The following is a 23,268-nucleotide window of genomic DNA, read 5'->3' on the forward strand; positions in this document are numbered from 1 at the left end:
TTTAGAACCTCCCAGTTTTATTTTCTGTTTTAAAACGCTAAAAAAGTAGGTTTAATGCTATTGTCTCATATGATAAGGATTCAGCTTTCCCATAGTCTCGCAGTGACAATCATGTGACCCCCAACAAGACATATTCAGCAATCATGAGGCCCCCAACAAATCAGGAGGCCCCCAACAAGACAAATTCAGCAATCATGAGGCCTCCAACAAATCATGAGGCCCCCAACAAGACAAATTCAGCAATCATGAGGCCCCCAACAAGACAAATTCAGCAATCATGAGGCCCCCAACAAATCATGAGGCCCCCAACAAGACAAATTCAGCAATCATGAGGCCCCCAACAAATCATAAGGCTCCCAACAAGACACATTCAGCAGTCATGAGGCACATAAATAGACAGCATTTCACATAAATAGGCAGAATGCCCCCTTAATATGGTAGCCCCCCCAAGTTAGGTAGTGAGTGACAGGGACCCCCAGGTTAGCTAGTGAGTGACAGGCGCCTCCAGTTAGGTAGTGAGTGACAGGGACCCCGATAGTGAGTGACAGGGAGCACCTTTAGGTAGTGAGTGAGTGCCAGGGAGCCCCTTTAGGCAGTGAGTGAGTGACAGGAAGCCCCTTTAGGCAGTGAGTGAGTGCCAGGGAGCCCCTTTAGGCAGTGAGTGAGTGACAGGAAGCCCCTTTAGGCAGTGAGTGAGTGACAGGGAGCCCCTTTAGGGAGTGAGTGAGTGACAGGGAGCCCCTTTAGGGAGTGAGTGAGTGACAGGAAGCCCCTTTAGGCAGTGAGTGAGTGACAGGAAGCCCCTTTAGGGAGTGAGTGAGTGACAGGGAGCCCCTTTAGGGAGTGAGTGAGTGACAGGGAGGCCCTTTAGGGAGTGAGTGAGTGACAGGGAGGCCCTTTAGGGAGTGAGTGAGTGCCAGGGAGCCCCTTTAGGAAGTGAGTGAGTGCCAGGGAGCCCCTTTAGTGAGTGAGTGCGTGCCAGGGAGCCCCTTTAGGGAGTGAGTGCGTGCCAGGGAGCCCCTTTAGGGAGTGAGTGCATGCCAGGGAGCCCCTTTAGGGAGTGAGTGAGTGACAGGGAGCCCCTTTAGGGAGTGAGTGAGTGACAGGGAGCCCCTTTAGGGAGTGAGTGACAGGGAGCACCTTTAGGGAGTGAGTGAGTGACAGGGAGCCCCTTTAGGGAGTGAGTGAGTGACAGGGAGCCCCTTTAGGGAGTGAGTGCGTGCCAGGCAGCCCCTTTAGGGAGTGAGTGAGTGAGTGACAGGGAGCCCCTTTAGGGAGTGAGTGAGTGCCAGGGAGCCCCTTTAGGGAGTGAGTGCGTGCCAGGGAGCCCCTTTAGGGAGTGAGTGAGTGCCAGGGAGCCCCTTTAGGGAGTGAGTGAGTGCCAGGGGAGCCCCTTTAGGGAGTGAGTGAGTGAGTGACAGGGAGCCCCTTTAGGGAGTGAGTGAGTGACAGGTAGCCCCTTTAGGGAGTGAGTGAGTGACAGGGAGCCCCTTTAGGCAGTGAGTGAGTGACAGGGAGCCCCTTTAGGGAGTGAGTGAGTGACAGAGAGCCCCTTTAGGCAGTGAGTGAGTGACAGGGAGCCCCTTTAGGGAGTGAGTGCGTGCCAGGGAGCCCCTTTAGGGAGTGGGTGCGTGCCAGGGAGCCCCTTTAGGGAGTGGGTGCGTGCCAGGGAGCCCCTTTAGGGAGTGAGTGAGTGACAGGGAGCCCCTTTAGGGAGTGAGTGCGTGCCAGGGAGCCCCTTTAGGGACTGGGTGCGTGCCAGGGAGCCCCTTTAGGGAGTGAGTGCATGCCAGGGAGCCCCTTTAGGGAGTGAGTGACAGGGAGCCCCTTTAGGGAGTGAGTAAGTGAGTGACAGGGAGCCCCTTTAGGGAGTGAGTGACAGGGAGCCCCTTTAGGGAGTGAGTGAGTGACAGGGAGCCCCTTTAGGGAGTGAGTGAGTGACAGGGAGCCCCTTTAGGGAGTGAGTGAGTGACAGGGAGCCCCTTTAGGGAGTGAGTGCGTGCCAGGGAGCCCCTTTAGGGAGTGGGTGCGTGCCAGGGAGCCCCTTTAGGGAGTGGGTGCGTGCCAGGGAGCCCCTTTCGGGAGTGAGTGACAGGGAGCCCCTTTAGGGAGTGAGTGCGTGCCAGGGAGCCCCTTTAGGGACAGGGTGCGTGCCAGGGAGCCCCTTTAGGGAGTGGGTGCGTGCCAGGGAGCCCCTTTAGGGAGTGAGTGAGTGACAGGGAGCCCCTTTAGGGAGTGAGTGCGTGCCAGGGAGCCCCTTTAGGGAGTGGGTGCGTGCCAGGAAGCCCCTTTAGGGAGTGGGTGCGTGCCAGGGAGCCCCTTTAGGGAGTGAGTGAGTGACAGGGAGCCCCTTTAGGGAGTGAGTGAGTGACAGGGAGCCCCTTTAGGGAGTGAGTGAGTGACAGGGAGCCCCTTTAGGGAGTGAGTGCGTGCCAGGGAGCCCCTTTAGGGAGTGGGTGCGTGCCAGGAAGCCTCTTTAGGGAGTGAGTGAGTGAGTGACAGGGAGCCCCTTTAGGGAGTGAGTGCCAGGGAGCCCCTTTAGGGAGTGAGTGCGTGCCAGGGAGCCCCTTTAGGGAGTGAGTGAGTGCCAGGGAGCCCCTTTAGGGAGTGAGTGAGTGCCAGGGGAGCCCCTTTAGGGAGTGAGTGAGTGACAGGGAGCCCCTTTAGGGAGTGAGTGAGTGACAGGTAGCCCCTTTAGGGAGTGAGTGAGTGACAGGGAGCCCCTTTAGGCAGTGAGTGAGTGACAGGGAGCCCCTTTAGGGAGTGGGTGCGTGCCAGGGAGCCCCTTTAGGGAGTGGGTGCGTGCCAGGGAGCCCCTTTAGGGAGTGAGTGAGTGACAGGGAGCCCCTTTAGGGAGTGAGTGCGTGCCAGGGAGCCCCTTTAGGGACTGGGTGCGTGCCAGGGAGCCCCTTTAGGGAGTGGGTGCGTGCCAGGGAGCCCCTTTAGGGAGTGAGTGAGTGACAGGGAGCCCCTTTAGGGAGTGAGTGCGTGCCAGGGAGCCCCTTTAGGGAGTGGGTGCGTGCCAGGAAGCCCCTTTAGGGAGTGGGTGCGTGCCAGGGAGCCCCTTTAGGGAGTGAGTGAGTGACAGGGAGCCCCTTTAGGGAGTGAGTGAGTGACAGGGAGCCCCTTTAGGGAGTGAGTGAGTGACAGGGAGCCCCTTTAGGGAGTGAGTGCGTGCCAGGGAGCCCCTTTAGGGAGTGAGTGCGTGCCAGGGAGCCCCTTTAGGGAGTGGGTGCGTGCCAGGGAGCCCCTTTAGGGAGTGAGTGAGTGACAGGGAGCCCCTTTAGGGAGTGAGTGAGTGCCAGGGAGCCCCTTTAGGGAGTGAGTGCGTGCCAGGGAGCCCCTTTAGGGAGTGAGTGCGTGCCAGGGAGCCCCTTTAGTGAGTGAGTGAGTGAGTGAGTGACAGGGAGGCCCCCCCTCTAGCCGCCGCCGCTCCCCCCCCCTACCTCTCAGCAGACCTCAGGAACAGCGGCGACCCGACCAGATGTACGGGCGGGCGCTGGACGCACCCGCTCGATATGCGGAAGTGATGTCACTTCCGCATATCAGTGCGGGCGCTGGGTCCTAGCGCCCGCACGATTGGTCGCCGGCTCGCCGCCTGATCCTGAGGTCTGAGACTGTCAGTGACGCGGCGGCTGGAGGGAGCCGCTGAGTCTTGACAGAGGGGGCGGCCGGGCGGAGATCCGTGGCACCCCAGGAAAGATTGGGGGCACGTGCCCCCCTAAAACAGGGCTAGCGACGCCCCTGCTTGGAGTGGTTTCCACCGAAAAGGCTGGGCGTGGCAGCTTTTTGGATGGGCGGTTATAAATTGTGTGGCATATAGGTTGGTCTCAGCCACAATTAAGTCAAGGAGATCCTGGGTGAGGAACAGTTCAAAAAAGTCTAGGGCCGATCCTAGTTCAACTGTCTCCACCTGGACTCCAGACTGGGCGGTGAAAGGGGGCAGTATGGGTGCGGCGGGATCAGGGGAATGCCAATCAGGGTTTGCCAGCACCTCTGGAAAACCAATGGGAGTACGGGCCCGTCTACTTGGTGGCTGCGGATCGGATCTTAATTCACGTACCACCGAACCAGTTTCTACTTCCAGGATGGTGTCCGCCACTTCATCAGGGTCTTCTGCGGAAGTACTGGTGTTGATTGGCCCAGGAGATGCTGCGCTGCTGGTGCATGCCTCACCAAGAAAAATCAGATCAGCGCCACTCTGCTGCCCTTGAGACTGATCTTCCGCCACCTGCAGTCCAGTGACATGGGGTGTGGTACGCCTGGCTCTAGCCGGGACCTCAACCTTGTCATCGGAACTATCGGTCAGAGAGCCACTGCTGTCTACAGGATCGTACTTTGAACCCGAAGATTCGTCGAATAAGTCGACCCAATCATCCTCATCCGACTGGTCCATGTACCTGTAGATGTCTTCATTGGAAAACCTCTTTTTTGCCATGGTGGCCTGCTAAATTTAGGAGGTATTCCTCTGAGACTACCCAGGAAAAGAGCACCTACCTAGCGAAAGGGAGTACTTGAGAGGTAGAAAGCTGTGGTCACTGAGTTTAGATTAAAAAAAAATCAAAACTGATGTTTACAGTGCCACAGTGTTTTTTGCAGTGATCAGAAAAAAAAAATTTCTGTCACTGCGGTGGGGCAGGCTGAACGCAGTGCAGGGGAACGATCAGGTCTGCTCGGGCAAACACTGCGTTTTTTTGTGGATCCTAGTGACCCTAATATAGATCTGACTGTGATCACTAATAATCACTTACAGATACTATATAGTACCAATGCTGATTAGCGACAGTGATGACGCTAATTAGTGACTGTGGTGCAGTGGGTTGAGCACTAACTGACACTAACAACCCTTTTGCTTAGCTAACTGGCCTAACTGTTTGTTACCACTAGTGATACTAAAAAAGTTTTTAGATCACTAGGATAGTGATAGTGATGGTGATGGTGAGGGGGGGGGGGGAGGGGGGGGGTTGGGGATCAGAGAGCAATCACAAATAATCAAAAACAATCACGAGACAATTACAACACAATTACAGCAATCGGCGCAATCAAAGCCAATCACGGACCAATTGAATCCAATAACGTGACAATCAAAAACCAATTACGTGACAATTGAAGCCAATCACACGACAATCGATGCTAATCACAGGGCAAAACAGCCAATCAGTGGGCAATTGGCACAATCAAAACCAATTACGGGCAATTGAAGCCAATCACACGACAATCGAAGCCCAATTACGTGACAATCGAAGCCAATCACACGACAATCGATGCCAATCACAGTGCAATTGAGACAATTGTAGCCAAACAAAGCACAATCAAGCCTTACAGACAGGAGATAAGATACACAATGGCAGGGGGGAGAATATACGCAATCAATGAACTAGGACGGTGTGGGGAGGATCGGAAGGGGTGGGGGGTGATCAGATACCCCTAAGGGGTAGTTGGGGGTCTAATCTGATGGATAGGAGTGACAGGTGGTGATAGATGGGTTATTGACGGGTGATAAGTGGGTGTTTACAGGGAAAAACAGATGTAAACAATTGACTGCTGATGTGATCAGGGGGGGTGTCTCGGAGGGATCTGAAAGGGTGGGTGGGTGATCAGAAGCCCCTAATGGGCAGTTGGGGGTCTGATCTGATGGGGGGCAGTGGCAGGTGGTGACAAGGGATGATTGACAGGTGACGGATAGGTGATTGACAGCTGATCAGCGGGCAATTACAGGGAAGATAGATGCAGTATACGGGGGGGGGGGGGGAGATCTGAAGGGGTGGGGGGTGATCAGATACCCCTAAGGGGCAGTTGGGGGTCTGATCTAATGGGGGGCAGTGACAGGTGGTGACAAGGGATGATTGACAGGTGACTGATAGGTGATTGGCAGCTGATCACTGGGGAGATAGACAGATGCAGGGGAGATAGATAGGTTCAGTATACAGGGGGGGGGGGTCGATCTGAAGGGGTGGGGGGGGGGTGATCAGATAACCCTAAGGGGTAGTTAGGGGTCTGATCTGATCAATAGGAGTGACAGGTGGTGACAGGGATTGATTGATGGGTGATATGGGGGTTGGTTAGGTCTGATCTGCGTGCTGCAGGGGGGTACAGGGGGGTGTCTGATGGGTGCTGCGGGTGATCGGGGGGTCTGTGGGGCTCCTAATGTGTGCGTGTGTGTTTGCTTACTGTGCCTGCTCTCCTCGCTGGTGGTCGATCGCTAAGTGTGACCACCAGCGGGAGGCAGGCAGTATAATACAGTTTGTTACGTAAACAAACTGTATTATACCTGTTCTATTGGCCAATTTGAATTTTTACAGCCCGCCGGCGCTGCTGATTGGCCGGCAGGCTGAAGTCACATGGGGGCCGAAGAGTGTGACGTAGCGATCGCGCGGCTGTAGCCGCGCGATCGCTCGTTAATTAGGCTGCAGCCGGCGACGCAGTACTGCGTCGCTGGTCCTGCAGCTGCCACTTTGCCGACGCACGGTATAAGCGTGCGGTCGGCAAGTGGTTAAAATAAGTTTTCAGCAATTGAAAAAGTACCAAAAGTATGTGAACAAGTACTTTCAAAATGATTCAGAGTACGGCGACCGGCGTGATGACGCGGGGGCGAGCACGCGTGACTAAACCTGAAGTCATCACATTACCAGAGCCGCCAGAGGGAACACGGAGGGGGCCATGAGGATGCCGGGGACCTAGCAGGCTACGGTGGGCTGGAAGCCCCAGGTAAGTCCCGTTTTCATTTTTAGGACACACTCAGGTGCCTTTTCACAAATGATAGGGACTGTAGGTTTGTTCTTAACCTGAATCTGTTCTTAAGTCATAACACTGTTTCACCTCTGTCCCCTGTGCCTGAAGCAGCTTGTTTTGTCACCCGGTGCCAGGTTTGGGTTCCGCTATAGCACTAGTGTTCTAGTCCACAGCCCACGCAATGGGTGATTCAGGTGATGGCCCCGGAATTAGTATTTAATGCTGCCAGGAATTTGAGCGGCAGCAGGGCGAGCTGTCGTTCGGCTCACCCTGTGCCCAACTCACCGGCAGCAAACATATACACGTACGGTTCTGTGCCTCCAGTGTCCCCCTGTTACAGCTCTGACCCCGTGTGCCTCCATCTGTCCCCTTGCGCCTCCTTTGCCTCCTTCGTGTCCACCTTTATCTCACCTTGTGTCCCTGTGCCACCTTGCTTGTCCCCCCCCCCCCCCCCCCCCGTGCCTCTCTGTCCACCTTAGTGGGAGGTGAGATCTGCACTGCATCTGGGGAGCTCTGCAATAATTTGCGTCAGGAAATGGGACATTTGAAGCTGCTCCTTCAGACTTCTGACCATTCGTATCTGCGGGATGTTCGTATGTCGGGCATTCGCAATTTAGGGACTACCTGTATTTTCTTGCTTTCTGGTGGATTAAAAGGCATTTTATTGAGAAGATGTTAAAATATCACCTAGGAGGAAAGTTAGGGGAAAAAAATGAATTGGATCGGGTCCTATGCATAAACAATTTACACACACGCTTCTCACCCCTCACACAAGATTAATGCTACATTTAATTAAACACAAGTACCTTTTTTCTTTTCTCCAAACAAGTGAGTATGTAGCGTTCCAAAACGAGTGTAAATGGTTGCCTTGGGAGTACCTATTGTAGCATGCAAGGAAACATCAGGGGCATGCCTTTCTCTTCTCCCCTGTATGAGACTTCTATCTACAAGTCATAAGTGCTATTTTGTTCGTCCTCATATCTGGGTGACTCTGTATTCATATAATCCCCCTGTGAAGTGAGCAGAGTAGAGAAAAACACTTTTCTGGCAAAAAAAAATGGCTTCTGAGAACAGGAAAGAGATAGAAATGGTAAATAGTTCATAGTTTAGCTCTGGCATACTTCAAATGCATGTGTCATTGAAGATAGAGCCATACCAATCCCTGCCATGCACTGAGCAGATCCAAAAGTCTAAAACAGTCTGCATGTTAGGTTGATGTGGCTCTGTAAATTTGATAAGCTATAGGCTTGCTATACACCAGCGGTTCTGGATGTAAGCCTGGCTTCAGGGGCATAAAGATAATTTGCATATTTAGTAATGATGCGTTGTGGGAGACCACAGTCCGGCACCTAAAGCTAAATTATCACAAACACCATTTGTTTTAGAAGGCAAACTACACTGAGCGTTGGCTTTTTAGTAGGAGGGCTTTTCAGCCTCTTTTAGTCCTCTAAACTTTCCTAGTGGTTTTGGGTGACCCCGAACTGATTGGGTATTCTAGGTGCAAAAGCTTGAACAGAGGCACCAAAAAGTAAAACCGTCTAAAAACTGTTTAAAAGGGGGAAGTTGGTGGACTTACCTCCCTCACGGAACAGAAACAGCCAGACAATGATTCATTATTTTGTAAATAAAAGAACATTTAATTATAGCCCAGTATGCAACGAGTTTCACGGGCAAAAGTCCCGCTTCATCAGGCAGTCAAATGGAGGAAAAAAAAAAAAAAAACAACCAGTAGTTGTCTGTAGCGTGGCCAAGCGCCTCATTGTCTGTTTATCCTTGAGGGAGGTAAGTCCACCAACTTCCCCCGTTTAACCCTCTGGGCGATACAATTACATCGCCCAGGAGGGGGCGCAGCACTTTTTTTAAAAAAATTTTTTATTTTTTTAAATCATGTAGCGAGCCCTGGCTCGCTACATGATAGCCGCTGCGCAGCGGCATCCCCCCACCTGCTCCGATCGCCTTCGGCGATCAGAGTAAGCAGGAAATGCCGTTCAGAACGGGATTTCCTGCTGGGCTTCCCCGGTCACCATGGCGACGGAGCGGGATGACGTCGCCGACGTCATGGACGTCGTGACGTCAGAGGGAGTCCCGATCCACCCCTCAGCGCTGCCTGGCACTGATTGGCCAGGCTGCGCATGGGGTCGGGGGGGGGGGCTGCGCGGCACGGCGGGCAGCGGCGGATCGGAAGTTACACGCAGCTAGCAAAGTGCTAGCTGCTGTGTAACAAAAAAAAAATTATGCAAATCGGCCCACCAGGGCCTGAGAAATCCTCCTGCGCGATATACCCTGAGCTCAGCTCGGGATTATCGCCCAGGAGGTTAAACTGTTTTTAGACGTTTTTACTCTATTTTGGCACCTCTGTTTAACCACTTTGTCCTCCTTGACGCAGTTGTAAGTCAAGGAGGACATGTGCGCTCGGATCGTTAGCCCAGGAATCAATGAATCAGGCGATGGTGCCTGATCACTGATTCCTCTCCCCCGCAGAAAAATCGACAGCTTCTCTCGGAAGCTTCGCTTTTTCTGCCTCATATGTACGCTTAGAGTGACGTCATGTAAACAAACTCAAGGTTGCCATCTTGTGGCCAAAAAGTAAAACTACATCTAAATGTAAAAAAAATAAAAACACACATATATTTACCCCAAATACTATTTACATCCCACCCTCCAAAAAATACCCACATAAAATGTTTAATAATAAATAAAAAAAAAAAAACACAAATATTTACCTAAGGGTCTAAACTTTTTAAATATCTATGTAAAGATGAAATATTGAAATATTTCTATTTTTTTATAAGCTTGTAAATAGTGATGGATGCAAAACGGAAAAAATGCTTTTATTTCCAAATAAAATATTGTCGCCATACATTGTGGTAGGGACATAATTTAAACGGTGAAATAACCGGGACAAAATGGCAAATACAATACGTGGGTTTTAATTATGGAGGCATGTATTATTTTAAAACTATAATGGCCGAAAACTGAGAAATAATGAATTTTTTCAGTTTTCTTTCTTATTCTTACTGTTAAAATGTATTTACAGTACGGTAGCTCCTAGCAAAATGTACCACCCCAAGAAAGCCTAATTGGTGGCGGAAAAAATAAGATATAGATCAGTTCATTGTGATAAGTAGTAATAAAGTTATAGGCTAATGAATGGGAGGTGAACATTGCTTGGATGCATAAAGTGAAAACAACCGAGGGCTTAAGTGGTTAAACTTTTGCACCTAGTCTAGTCCACCCCGGGTGGAGAGGTGTTATCCCAATTTCTTTCTATCTACAGAGAGCAAATTCTTATACCTGAGTGGGGTTCAGGTCATGCGTTTTAAGTTTTAAGCCTGGCTGGCAACCCACATTTGTGAGTATATTCAGTATTGAATCATTTCACCATCCACATTGGAATTACTACACTATATTGGGCTCTCGGTTTTTATCTTTTGTTTTACATGTGCTTGGGTATTCTGTTGTCATTGAACAGAGACAATGAAACAGTAAAAACTGAAAAAGTAGATTTAAAAGTAAAATAAAACTGGGATATCAAAAAAAAGGGGCTTTTAATTTTTAGGGGAAGGATGTAGATACATTTTTTTTACTTCAGTTTATTTTCACCTTGTGTTCCCTAAGCAACTTAGTGTATGCAGTACGGAGTACTGAGAAATGGAAAGAAGAGAAAGTAAGAACAAGTAACCCCATTGTCCAACACATGAGGGATAACTACCGGTAGATAGGTCAAGGTCCTGCAGTCTTTATACTTCTCATGAAGAAAGGACACTACTGACAATGGTGAGGTACACAATTTGGACAGGAAAAACTGGATAATGGAGATCATCTATGTGAGGTTCCTGTCACACCAAATATCGTTTTTGGAGTTTTCATTTTTAAAAACGCCTCCATTGACTTACATCAAAATTGCAGTAAAATTGCCATGATCGCGATTTTTTGAAAAAAGAGAGTCAATGACCCCCAAAACACTATTTGGCGTGACAGGGCTCTTATACTGAAACAACCATGCATAAAAGGGGAGAACTTGACACAATTGATCAACATACTATGTTTTTTTATTTATCATGATTACATTCTAAAGACAATACACACTTCCAGCCAGATACTATGGGCCTGTTTCCAGTACTGCGGAACACTCAGCATTTCCCTAAGTCGAATTGGGAAACACGAGACAGTCAATAGGGTTGCTGTCCAAATTGCATGCCGATGCGATTCGCACGTCACGCAGTTTACCGCAGCACACATCCGAATCCCTATAGCTGTGCATGTGACGGCTATAGCAATTCAGCTACATCTTTGCCACAGCTTGGGTAACACATCCAAATCGGAAAACAGACCTGGCACCGCAGTGGAAATATACCCTTAAAATAATATCGGCAGTGTCAGAGTATTAGGTGGTGTAAGTAGATAACATACTTAGCAAGCATTTTGGATATCACTTTCACTCAACGGTTCTAATCTATTTCTGTAGAATGCTTGAAGAAGAAATGCCTGAATCTGCAATGTTTCCACACATATGAGAGGGGTGGGAAACCGCCATCTACCTTGTTGCTTGCCGCCCAGATCAGTTTTGTGAATCTGGACGGCATGCCGCAGTGTTATGCAGCACGCAGCCAAATTACTATAGCCATGCCATGACTTAGTGATTCATGCTGCGGCGGCGGAGCAGAACAGGAGCCACGGCCGAATTGGAAACAGCCGTGGCTTTTAATGGAAACTAGCTCGTGGCCGTTAACAGTATTACTCGAATCAATATTTGTTGCTTTGATGGACACATTTTCATTCTTAAGAACTAAAGAAGTTGCTGTGTACAAGGCTTTCGAAGACATAAAAAGATGTCCTGATGTCCATTTTTTGGACCCATTAATCTAATATCTGAGAAATAGAATGCTTTCGTATAGGTTACATTTATTAGGAGTCTGAATAAGTGCATTTTTGTACCACTCCGACTCCACAACCCTGACAGGCATATATTGCTAGTAAAGTGGGAAACCTTACTGCGATGGCCAAGATGTAATTTTTTGATGAGTTTTAGCCCCCCCCCATGCGTCCAAGCTTTCCCTTTCTACCATTCAAGCTAGTATGATGCAGGATGTACATAAGGAGAGGATGACAGTGCAGAATTTGAGGCCCTGGACAAAGGTAACTAAAAGGAAACTAAAATGTTGGAAGGATACAGGCTGGTCAGAAAATTGATTCAGAGGGAAAATTGGAGGGAATCACATTTTAAATTTATCCATAGGGCAAAGTATGCATTTAATTTAAAATATCAATATCTTCCCCCCACATTACCTCAAGTGTAACCTAGCAGATGCTGATCTATTCCACTGTTTATGGTTGTGTCCAATTTTCCAAAATTTTAGCTCAAAGTTAAAGACAGTATGTCAGGTCACGACGTTGAGACTTCTGGACAAACATATTTGGAAGGAATGCCATTTTAAACAGTCACTTTGTGCATCTTATGCAGATAGCAGACAGAAAAGTTATCTTTAATAAATAGATGTCGCCCTTACCCATAAGGACAAGAAATTAGTTTTTTCAAAAAAATGGAAGTCCTTTATTCTTTTTTTGTTCTCTCAGAGAAATGAACAACATTATGGAACATTTAAATACACAGAATGGTATAACTTGGCATTGCTTCAAGGTTCTTTGGGTGGCCTGGAGATTACAGGAGGTCTCTACAGTTTGGAAAAGCATACCAAGAAGACAGGTGGGGGGAATGGGTGGAGGTTATGGGTTTGTGTGAATCAGCCTTAAGGCCCAGTGCACACCGAGCGGTTTTTGGAGCGATCCGCCGGCCGCATCCGCCTGGAAAAATGCTTGGCTAATGTATTGCAATGGGATGGTGCACACCGGCGGTTTGAGGTTTTTGCCAAGCCGCAAACGCGCCTCCTGCTGCGCGTTTGCGGTTTGCTAAAAAACCTCAAACAACCGGTGTGCACCACACATTGAAATACAATAGCCAAGCGTTTTCACTGGCTGATGCGGCTGGTGGATCGCATACAAAATCCGCTTGGTGTGCACCCGGCCAAATATCTGCTCTCTGCTCCCAAAACCGCTAGCGTTTTGACTATCTGCTAGCGGTTTTGGTGTGCACTGGGCCTAAGTTTGGGGCTAGGGTTGGTCAATGAGATGCAATTTAAAGTTGATTCAGGGTTATCCAAATTTTTATTGCAAATTATGCAGCCTGAAAATGGATTACTAATTGAATGTTTGAGAGGCTTTACCAGATGAAGCATATCCCTGACTGCTGTGCAATCCAGCAGTTCTGGGGTTGTTATTCTAACCCTGTTTAATCTCATCACCCCAAATCTAGTTCATGGTTTAGGAGATAAGTACTGCATTTCATTAACTTTTTGGACAGATGTTAAATTTGTGACAATTATGTTAAATTTGTGACAATTTTACAGTAAATCCCTAGTGCTGCGCAGGCAAATTTTTAATAAAGAAAAACTCTGCTCTTTTGTGCTACTACAGATTTTTGAACAATTGTAGATTGATATATAATGAGATTAATCTCATGACTCTAAAGTATATCAGGAAATGGGCAAAATACCCTAAACCAACTATCCTAAATACCCCGATTATGCTGATCTGTGCGCAATGGCACAGAATGGTGTATGGAAATGTAGGTGCAGCCAAGCTGCCACTCACCACCCCTCCTAATCAGAATGCGTGAGGGGCATAGCATCTCCTATAGAGATAAAGGGTAGGGGTAGCAGGGAGGAGGGGTTTGGATGGCAGTCTCCTTAGAGGTGTCAAAGGAGAACCTGTCTGTCAGCCTACAAGAAAAAGCTGTCCCTTACCACAAGAACTAAGGGGTTTCACATCATATAAGATTTTATTTACTATTTATACAACTGGTGAAAGATAGAAGGAAACTATGGGCTTAAACAAATTCCCTAAACATAGGATTTAACAAACGCTTCCTGCCATGTTGGCATTTTGTTTCAGTAGCCAAGTCATACATCTGTAAGCAATGGAGCCAGAACTCCTGATTTGGATACTCTTCTGGAGAAGAGATTTAGAACGCATGAAAAACAGACGATCAGTACAACTGCCAGGCTGCTTGAAACAGGAAGTGGTGATGTCAACTGCTGATCTGGGCAGTAACCTGGCAAGGATGTGACTCACTAGCCTGGACAAACATAAAACCTTGTGCCAATGAAACAGTCTACTTCTATAACTTCAACAGTATATTAATCAGTTTTCCAGGAGTGCGCCTGTATCAACACAGTTGGACTGAAACTTTGACCCAACCTACTTTGTCTTTAAAGGGAATCAGAGATGCCGGAATCCTAAAAAGAAAAAAAGATTTTATACATAGCTGGGGCTTCTTCCAGCCCCATAAGCCTGCATCGCTCCCACGCCGCCATCCTCCGCTTCCTGGATCGCCGGTACCGGGTCCAGTCACTTCCGGCGGACGCGGCCAAATGTCCGCATGAGCAGGGGCTCCCTCCATACCCTTAGGCGTGTGGCTGCGCAGTATGCAGCTGCACACGTACGGGTATGCCGGGAGCCCGTGATGCGGACAATTGTCCGCGTGCTGCCGCCGACTGGCCGAAACTACGGGACCCGGTGCTGCCGGATACAGGAAGCGGAGGAGGGCGGCGTAGGAGCGATCCGTGCGTATGGGGCTGGAGGAATCCCCAGGTATGTATAAAAATCTTCTTTCTGGGGCTTCTGGTTCCCTTAAACGGAAATCTAAGGTAATCCTAAAAAAAAAAAAATTAGTTTAACTTACCTGGGGCTTCTTGCAGCAGCCCTCTGGAGTCCTCCTGTGCCCAAGACGGCAGTCCGAGTACCTTGGCAAGCACCGGCGACCCCGTGCAAGGATGGCCAGCCACATGCCTCCTCACTGTGCTCCCGTGGCTGGGATCGTGTACGCAGAAATCGGCAGCACAATAAGGGTGCGTACGACTCGGAGCTGCCTATGCGCAATAGCAGACGACCGGCCAGCTTAGCGGGGGGACGCCGTTGCTCGATGGAGGGACTTAGATGTAGGCATAGGATTACTCCAAAGGGCTGCAAGAAGTCCCAGGTAAGTTTAACTTATTTTTTTAAGTTGTCTTAAGTAACCCTTTAAAGGGAACCTTAATGGAGAGGGATATGGATATGGATGTTTCCTTTTAAACAATACCAGGTGCTTGTCAGCCCTGTTGATCTTTGTTGGCAGTAGTGGCTGAATCACACACCTGAAACAAGCATGCAGCTAATACAGTCTGACTTCAGTCAGAGCACCTGATCTGCATGCTTGTTCAGGGGCTGTGGCTAAAAGTATTCGAGACACAGGATCAGCAAAGGAGTCAGGCAACCGGTATTATTTTAAAAGGAAAAATCCATATCCTTCTCAGTTTAGGTTCCCTTTAAGAACAGCAAACTGTCCAATAGAGCTGCAAATTCTTTTCACATCCCAATAGCCTTCCACTTAACCCTTGCTGCAGAGAGTTCCCTTAGGGCCCATTTCCACTACACGCAGATTCTGCATGCAGAAAACTGACTCCAATGCATGTCTATGGGCCCGTTTCCACTGAACGCGATTTTTCTGATGCAGATTTCCCATAGGCATTCATTGGAGTCAGTTTTCTGCATGCAGAATCTGCGTGTAGTGGAAACAGGCCCTTAGGCAACAATTGCATGTAAGCCATGTTTGCTTGATGATTAAAAAGGTTAAAAAAAAAAAAAAAAAAAGGCATTTTTTTTGAAAAAAACATCAGTTTTATCCTAATTCACAGTAAGTTTACAGAAGATATATAAAAAGAAAACCACTCATGATAACCAATACATGTTGTTTAATTCCCAGGAACCCAACACATGAATTTCTGAGAGGCTTGCTGAGATCACTGCGACCACTAATGGTGTCTCAACGTTAGTATAAAACAATTGCTGTGTGGAAGGCAGGGGCGGCACATTGTCAATGTTAGGATGCTGCCATGCTACTGGAAGCCATTGTCCAAAAAGGTTTGCAAGTCTATTATCAGGAGTCCGTGTCTGACCCAGAACTACTCTCCCGGCTGATTTCGATTTGTAAGGACGGGAGGTTGTCCAGGCGGCTCTTCTTTTGTCGGATCTGTTCTTTCTCCTTTATTAAGGCTCCCCAGGCTTGCTGCAGCACAGAGTCTTCCTCTTCCGGGGCTAAGCTGCCTTTTCCTTCTTTCTCTGCTGCGCGCTCCTTCTCTTTTGGTATTGTTCCCAGGCGGTTCCATAGGCTCCCTGGCATAGGGAAAATAAGCGTACCGTTAAAGTTTTGTGTCAGGGATGGCTGAAAATGGTATTCTATTGCATATTTCTCAGAAAACAGGTCGCATCCAGAATACAATAATAATATACGCTAATATAGTAATGAATACAATAATGATATATAAACTGCCTTTCTCCTCTGCAGTGTTATAAATTGCTCTCTTTCTACTGCTGGCATGTGATGGAGATGGCCAATCAGCAAATACTTCTGGATTGTATGCAAATTTGATGCCATTGGAATCAGGCTAATCAAATAAATGCACTTCCTGCTGGATCTGATTAGCCCAATTCCAAGATGCAAATAATCAGCATGCAATCAGCAAATAACCTGGACTTATTTGCATCTCTACTCTGACTACTACAGTGTTGTCTACTGGACTTCCTAGCACATTAAAGAGGACCTAAACTCAGAATGCCCTCTCTGTTCTAAAAAAAATACACAACAGCATAATGACCTTTAAACAAAACAACATTTCTTTGTTACAGCTGATACAAATCCTAAAATAAATCTGCAGTGTTTCGGCTTCCTGATTCATGGAAGCAGACATATTGTTATCAGCCTGTGCTTTCAAATGGCTTATCTGCCATCTCTGCTAAAGGCAGTCATGTGACACAGGGGAGAGAACGGATTACAGCTTGTGATTAGACACAAATGACGGGGAATTAGGCTAATCTCTCTAAATTCATAAAGGGTGCATTTTTCTATGTTTTCCTTCTGTCCTGTGCAAGAGTTCAGGTCCACTTTAAAGTCCCAGTCCACAAGGCATCTACATAAAAACTGTATTGTGGGCTGGTAAGAATTGGACAATGGGAGACAGACTGGACCAGCTGGTTGAAAGATGCAGTGAACTTCTCTGCAACTCACTGGAAAATACAAAGGATGCTACTGTTCCATACACATGCCAAAACAGTGATTGTTAGGATAACTTACAGCAGAACTTAAAGGACACCTTAAGTGAGAAGGATATGGAGGCTGCCATATTTATTTCCTTTTACACAATACCAGTTGCCTGGCAGCCCTGCTGACCTTAAATGCATCAGTAGTGTCTGAATCACTCGGCTGAAACAAGCATGCAGAAAATCCAGTAAAACCTGAGTCAAACATCTGATCTGCGTGCTTGTTCAGGGTTTAGAGGCAGAGGATCAGCAGGACAACCTCCATATAGCATGCATTAAAAATGGCTGCAGCTACATTTGGGCACAGGGTGAAGCTGAAAAATGTCTCACTCCTGCTGGAACTTGTAGCCGTGTTAAATACTACTCCCCTCGGAGTTACCACAGCTTGGGAAGTTGGGGAAGGCACATGTAATTTGTGCACTGGCTATTCATTTTTTTTTTCCTAATTTGAGCTTCGGCAATCACTAGAGCCCAAATTAGTCACCGAGTGCCGCTATTATTGTAATTCTCATTGTGGACTATGGCAGCACCCAAACGATTGGTGCAGCACTGTGCCAAAACTAGCTGATCCATCCATATAAGTCTTACTTCAGTTGTCCTTTAAAGGTAACCTGAAGCCAGATGACTATGGAGACTGCCATATTTTTTCCCCCTTTTAAACAATACCAGTTGCCAGGCTATCCTGCTGATTCTCTCCCTCTAATACTTGTAGCCGTAGATCCTGACATGATATGCAGATCAGGCGTTTATGACAAAAATATGACAAGCTTAGCGGCATGCTTGTTTCAGACACTACTGCAGCACCACCCAGCCTTGTGCTTCAGTCATGCCCCTATAAGGGAATCCTCTGAAGTGGATTTCTGCCGTAAAAATTGGTGAGATTATAATACAGTCTGCCCTATTTGGGAACCGATTGTATTTGCCAAGTTCATTTCTGATTTAAAGAGAAACTGTAACCAATGACTGAACTTCATCCCAATCAGTTTTAGATACCCCCTTTCTTATGAGAAATGTTTTCCCTTTCTTTAACATCAGAGGGCTCTGTGTGGCTGATATTGTGGTGAAACCCCTGGTGCTGACATCACATTGTGGGAGCCTTGTTGCATTGTGGGAAATAACAGCTGTTTCCAACTGCCAAAAATGCATCATCTCCTGCCACAGAAATCGCCTGCCAGCAGGAAAAATGCCGCCATGTGATAAATGTCAGAATGTAAATCAGGGAGAGGAAAGATTTTACACTAAGCAAACACTGACTAAATCATTTATAAATTGTAAAAATTAAGCACTGTTTTTCATTATGTTATAGTTCCTCTTTAAAGGGACACTTAAGTCAAAAAAAAAAAAAAAAAAAAAAGAGTTTTACTCACCTGGGGCTTCCAATAACCCCCTGCAGCTGTCCGGTGCCCTCGCTGTCTCCCTCCGATCCTCCTGGCCCCACCGGCAGCCACTTCCTGTTTCGGTGACAGAAGCTGACAGGATGGGGACGCGAGTGATTCTTCGCATTTCTGGCCACAATAGCGCCATCTATGCTGCTATAGCATATATCATATAGCAGCATAGAGGGTGCTAATGTGTCTGGGAACGTGAAGAATCACTCGCGTCCCCAGCCTGTCAGCTCCTGTCACCGAAACAGGAAGTGGCTGCCGGCGGGGCCAGGAGGATTGGAGGGAGACGGCGAGGGCACCGGACAGCTGCAGGGGGCTATTGGAAGCCCCAGGTGAGTAAAATTCATTTTTTTTGTTTGACTTAAGTGTCCCTTTAAGCTTAAGTTTGACACAAAAGAAATGATGAAGTACACCAACCCTTTAAAGGCATTGGGCTCTATTTACTAAGAGGCAAAAATACCGCAAAATTTTACCGCTATATTTCCGCCAGCGGTAAACTCCGCATTTTTTCCACATTCACTAATATTTTCCGCATGCGGGAAAAAAGATGCGGAAACAGCTATTATTACTTATGCGGGAATCATGCGGTAAAAAGGTCGCATGAAAAAGTGTTTAAAACAAAAAAATTTAAGTCCAGCAAGCACAGCCCTTAAAGAGACTCTGAAGCGAGAATAAATCTCGCTTCAGAGCTCATAGTTAACAGGGGCATGTGTGCCCCTGCTAAAACGCCGCTATCCCCGCGGCTAAACGGGGCTCCCTTCACCCCCAAACCCCCCCCTGCAAAATCAACGACCAACTTGGTCGTAAATTTTGCTCTTCCTGGAGGCAGGGCTAACGGCTGCAGCCCTGCCTCTCAGCGCGTCTATCAGACGCGCATCACCGCCTCTCCCAGTGAAGGAAGACTGAGAGGGGCGGGGGAGAGGCGGAGGTACTCGTTTGATAGGTGCGCGGGAGGCAGGGCTGCGGCGGTTAGCCCTGCCCCAATGCGGAAACGCTCCCCTGCTGCACGGAGGGGATTTGGGGGATCAGGGACCCCCGTTAAGCCGCGGGATAGCGGCATTTTAGCAGGGGCACACATGCCCCTGCTATCTATGAGGTCTGAAGCGAGATTTATTCTTGCTTCAGACTCTCTTTAAGCCTCCAGACTTCATTAAAGTCAATGGGATGCGGAATATTTCACCTACTACTTGTAGGTGATAAAAAAAATTGGTAAATAACGACGAAATGATGCGCCTGAACATTTTTGAGAATTGATTTTTTATTGCGAAACATACCGACTTTTGCGGAAATTTTTCCGCATGAATCCCGCGCTTTTGCCGCATTTTTTCCGCATGCGGGACATTTTGATAATGTCAACTTGACGGTGTTTTGGTCGCAAACTTCCTGCGTGTACTTTACCGCATGCGGGAAGTCTTTGAGAATAGAGCCCATTGATGATAAAGTAAAATAAAAGGTTATGCTTTCTTGGTGCAACTGACCTGTTTTCTTTTCCTTGCTGTCAGAATAAAGGCCTTTTCCTTCCGTCTGTTTTGGCAAACCCAGCCGACTGTGTACATCAGAGACGGGTTCTCTGCGCGGTGGGGGGACGTGACTGGACACTTTCCTGGTTTCTGGTGAATGCTGTCTTTTTCCAAGCCTCTGCCGGACATCTGCGCATGTGGAAAATCCTCAGATGTTATTAAGTCACCCTTAGATATAAGAATTCTATCAAAACTACCCAGAATAAAAACTGCTTTCTGTTTTTCTCTGTATAGTACAAAAATATGTTGTGTAGATGACATCACTTGAACACTGGTCAATTTGGCAATGTAGGTTCGGTTGAAATGTGTAATTCTTCCCCTTACTCTAAATAATCCGAGGGGACAATGATGGATAAAAGTATTAAGTGGCAGAGAGCTTCCAAACTGCACAGGTGCGCCGATTATTGCAATTTACTACTTACAGGACAATCGTGGTGACCCAGAAAATGGTAAGGGCCTGGTCCGGACAGTTTTCTCAGGCGTAGTAGGCAATCATGGAGGGTAAAGGAGGATGCAGTCCGCATGCTATCAATTTTAGACAACTAAATAGGTAAATACTTTTATCCAACATCGTCACCTCAGATATCCTTCAATGGGCTTCCCTGATGATAGATCTGGGTCTTGTGCCGTAATGTTGGACACCCTGATGTCAGATGTGCCCCAATGTCAGGTGACATCTTCCAGTCACCCTCTGTACTGCACCACACTCCATGTCATCACTGATGCAAGGACAGCCAGAGTAGAGTAATACTTCCCCTTTCCAGTGAAGCCTGTTGTAGAATATCATTCTCTTGGATACCTGATTTTGCTGCCGTTGCTGACGGCCTGCTTGACGTGCTCTGTCTCTTCTCCTCCAATAATAGTCGAACGTCGGTGGGCTTCTCAGAATGAGATTTACTTCCAATGCGGTTTTTCACGCTGCTTGCTGGCTCTGCCCTCATGGAGTGTCTGTACAAAAAAAAAAATAAAATAAAAAGGAATTACTTCATAAAATATGGCAACATAAAGGAAATAAAAGTAAAATGATGTCATTTGTGGTTATTTCATTTTAGTTTGAAGGGTGTTTCTTGGGTATAAGAAAAGAATTAACAACAAGGTCATCAGAATATCACCAAATCCCCATGCATGCATCAGTGCTACGGTAGCAAAGGAACAATCCTTACAGAGCAATAAAGCCCATAGTTCCAAATAAGGGGTAGTGGGAAGAGAGGGTTGGGTAAAGGACTGGGAAGGGCTCAAGGATGTAACCACTTCATTCCTATAGAGCCTCAAGGGACAGGGTGGGAGAGGGAAGGACAATCTGACAAACAATACAATTAAACCAATATAACCAAAAGAAACAGAAGGTGTCCCCAGGCAGAAGTATAGGTGGTTAGTCATGAGAGTAAGGTCATTTCCTTTTATAGGATCATTAGCTCAGCATGCACTGTGAGGCATTTACTGCATACTTTTCAACTAAAGGGGGTTTCTCTGTGGAAGTGAAGACGCAAAGTCCCCGTTTTCCGGAACTCAGGCAACTGGAAGTCTCAACTAACTGGCATGCTTGAGGAGATAATAGGGACTGTGCTTTGTTTTTTTTTAATTTTTTAGGTGGTTTGCAGGACATAAAGCAGAGCCTCCAGCGCACATGTCACATGACCCGACGCCAGCCAGGTGACATTCCAGGAGCAGTACACAGAGGATGCCTAGAAAGCTGCTAGGAGCTGCAGGACGGCCAGAAGACAGCGCTGGAGGCTCAGTAAGTATTTTATGCTGCACGGGTTTTCAGCCTCGAGCAACCGGCAAGCACATGTATCCAGCATCAGGCAATCCCCACCGGTGCCGGACACTGGGGACATTGCTGAACTACCATAAATCACTTCCTCTATAACAATGCTGGATACGGCACAGAAGAGGTTCCATTTGTATAAAATATTAACACCTACAGTACCGTACTTCTAATTAGGCTTGGGGCTGTACATACGCAGGCTTACATCATGTCACTTCAGGTACTATTTAAACAAATTCTAGAAACAAATTAAAGTGGACCCAAATTAAAAATAAAAGATTTCAGAAATAAAATCTATTTTCTAAATTATAATAATAAATAGCAGCCTTTTTTCAGCTGCATGATGACAAATATAAAATATTTTACATTTATTGGAGAAACCCCTCCCTTCCTTTCATTTTGCCGGAAAATAATCCGGCAAACTGGTAGAGTAGGTGGTGTCCAGCAAAGGAGGAATTGCTAATGGCTGCCACCTGTATAACCCTAGTTATGCAAAGAGAAGGGTGAAAAGCATGCACTGAAATGCTCACAGGCTTGAAGGAGTGTTTATTTATCTTTGTGTCAGAGTGGTGCAACTAAATATTTTTAATTAAAAAAATGTTTGGTTTGGGTCCGCTTGAAGTACAAGTACCCTAACTTGGTTTCTGGGAGTGGTCATTATTTGCTATGGATCTATGTAGCAGAATCAGCTTACTTGGTCACTGATCATTAAAGCACACCTGAATGGAGAGGGATATGGAAGGTGACATTTATTTCCTTTTAAACAATGCAATGCTGGGCCTCTGTCGCTAATGCTCTTGCCTACAGACCCTGAACAAGCATGCAGATTGGTGGTTCCCACTAAAGTCCGCTACATGCTTGTTTTAGGTGTGTGAGTCAGACACTATGGCAGCCAGAGAGATCAGCAGGATACCAGGTAACTGGGATTGTTTTAAAGGAAATAAATACGGCAGCCACAATATTCCGTTCAGCGAGAAATTTAGGACTGACTCACAATGTAAAAGTGGGGGGGTCAACTTATAGTCGCGTCAGACCTAAATTTCCAAACTTATAGCCAGGGTTGGGGTGCCACATTCTCCTCATTAGGCTACACTGCACTGCCCCCTCTCTAGCTCTCCCTCCTTCCTGTCTCCTCCTAATCATAACTGTTGCCAGTTTTACCTACAAACCTCCCCTCCCAACCGCTATGGTGCCTTCCGCTCTCTCCCCTGGTGGCCGCCTCTCTCCCCCGTGTTCAGTTACAACAGTGTAGCAGAGCTGACATACGCTACCTAATCCACCACTGCGCGCTGTGTCCTTTGATCTCCTCCTCGTTCATGCAGGCGAGCATACTATAGCGTCTCTCCCGCTTCAGTACCATGTGACTCCCGATGTCACATGGTACTGGAAGCGGGAGAGGCGCTATAGTATGCTCGCCGGCATGAACGAGGAGGAGATCAAAGGACACAGCGCGCAGCGGTGGATTAGGTAGCGTATGTCAGCTCTGCTACACTGTTGTCACTGAACACGGGGAAGAGAGGCAGCCACCCGGGGGAGAGAGCGGAAGGCACCATAGCGGCTGGGAGGGGAGGTTTGCAGTTAAAAAGGAATAGGTAACGTATGACAGCTCTGCTACATTGTTTTCACAAAACACTGGGGGGTGGGGGGGGGGGGGCAGCAGAGGCGAGGGGGCCACCCGGGGGAGAGAGCGGAAGGCACCGCAGCTGCTGGGAGGGGGAGTTTGTAGGGA

The 23,268-nt window shown here is 47.6% G+C and overlaps 2 protein-coding genes across 6 annotated transcripts in view; one reads left to right on the forward strand and one right to left on the reverse strand.

Annotated features, from left to right (window-relative positions):
- SARM1 (sterile alpha and TIR motif containing 1) overlaps positions 1 to 20,778 on the forward strand; it is an 89,764-nt gene extending 68,986 nt beyond the window's left edge. For 3 of the 4 annotated variants that reach the window (XM_068270092.1, XM_068270093.1, XM_068270095.1), the window contains one exon: positions 15,533 to 15,597. In XM_068270092.1, coding sequence (XP_068126193.1) covers positions 15,533 to 15,555 — 23 coding nt within the window. In that variant the 3' untranslated portion in view covers positions 15,556 to 15,597. Of the gene's footprint in view, positions 1 to 15,532; positions 15,598 to 19,753 lie in introns of those variants that run through there. The other variant, XM_068270094.1, reaches the window with a different exon arrangement.
- Positions 15,505 to 23,268, reverse strand: part of NCBP3 (nuclear cap binding subunit 3) — a 62,561-nt gene continuing 54,797 nt past the window's right edge. For both annotated transcript variants that reach the window (XM_068270097.1, XM_068270096.1), the window contains exons 11-13: positions 20,571 to 20,719; positions 19,730 to 19,900; positions 15,505 to 15,942 (exon numbers count right to left, since the gene is read on the reverse strand). In XM_068270097.1, coding sequence (XP_068126198.1) covers positions 15,707 to 15,942; positions 19,730 to 19,900; positions 20,571 to 20,719 — 556 coding nt within the window. In that variant the 3' untranslated portion in view covers positions 15,505 to 15,706. The remainder of the gene's footprint in view (positions 15,943 to 19,729; positions 19,901 to 20,570; positions 20,720 to 23,268) is intronic.

Source organism: Hyperolius riggenbachi, chromosome 2 (genome assembly GCF_040937935.1).
Source record: "Hyperolius riggenbachi isolate aHypRig1 chromosome 2, aHypRig1.pri, whole genome shotgun sequence".
Classification (NCBI taxonomy): Eukaryota; Metazoa; Chordata; class Amphibia; order Anura; family Hyperoliidae; genus Hyperolius; species Hyperolius riggenbachi.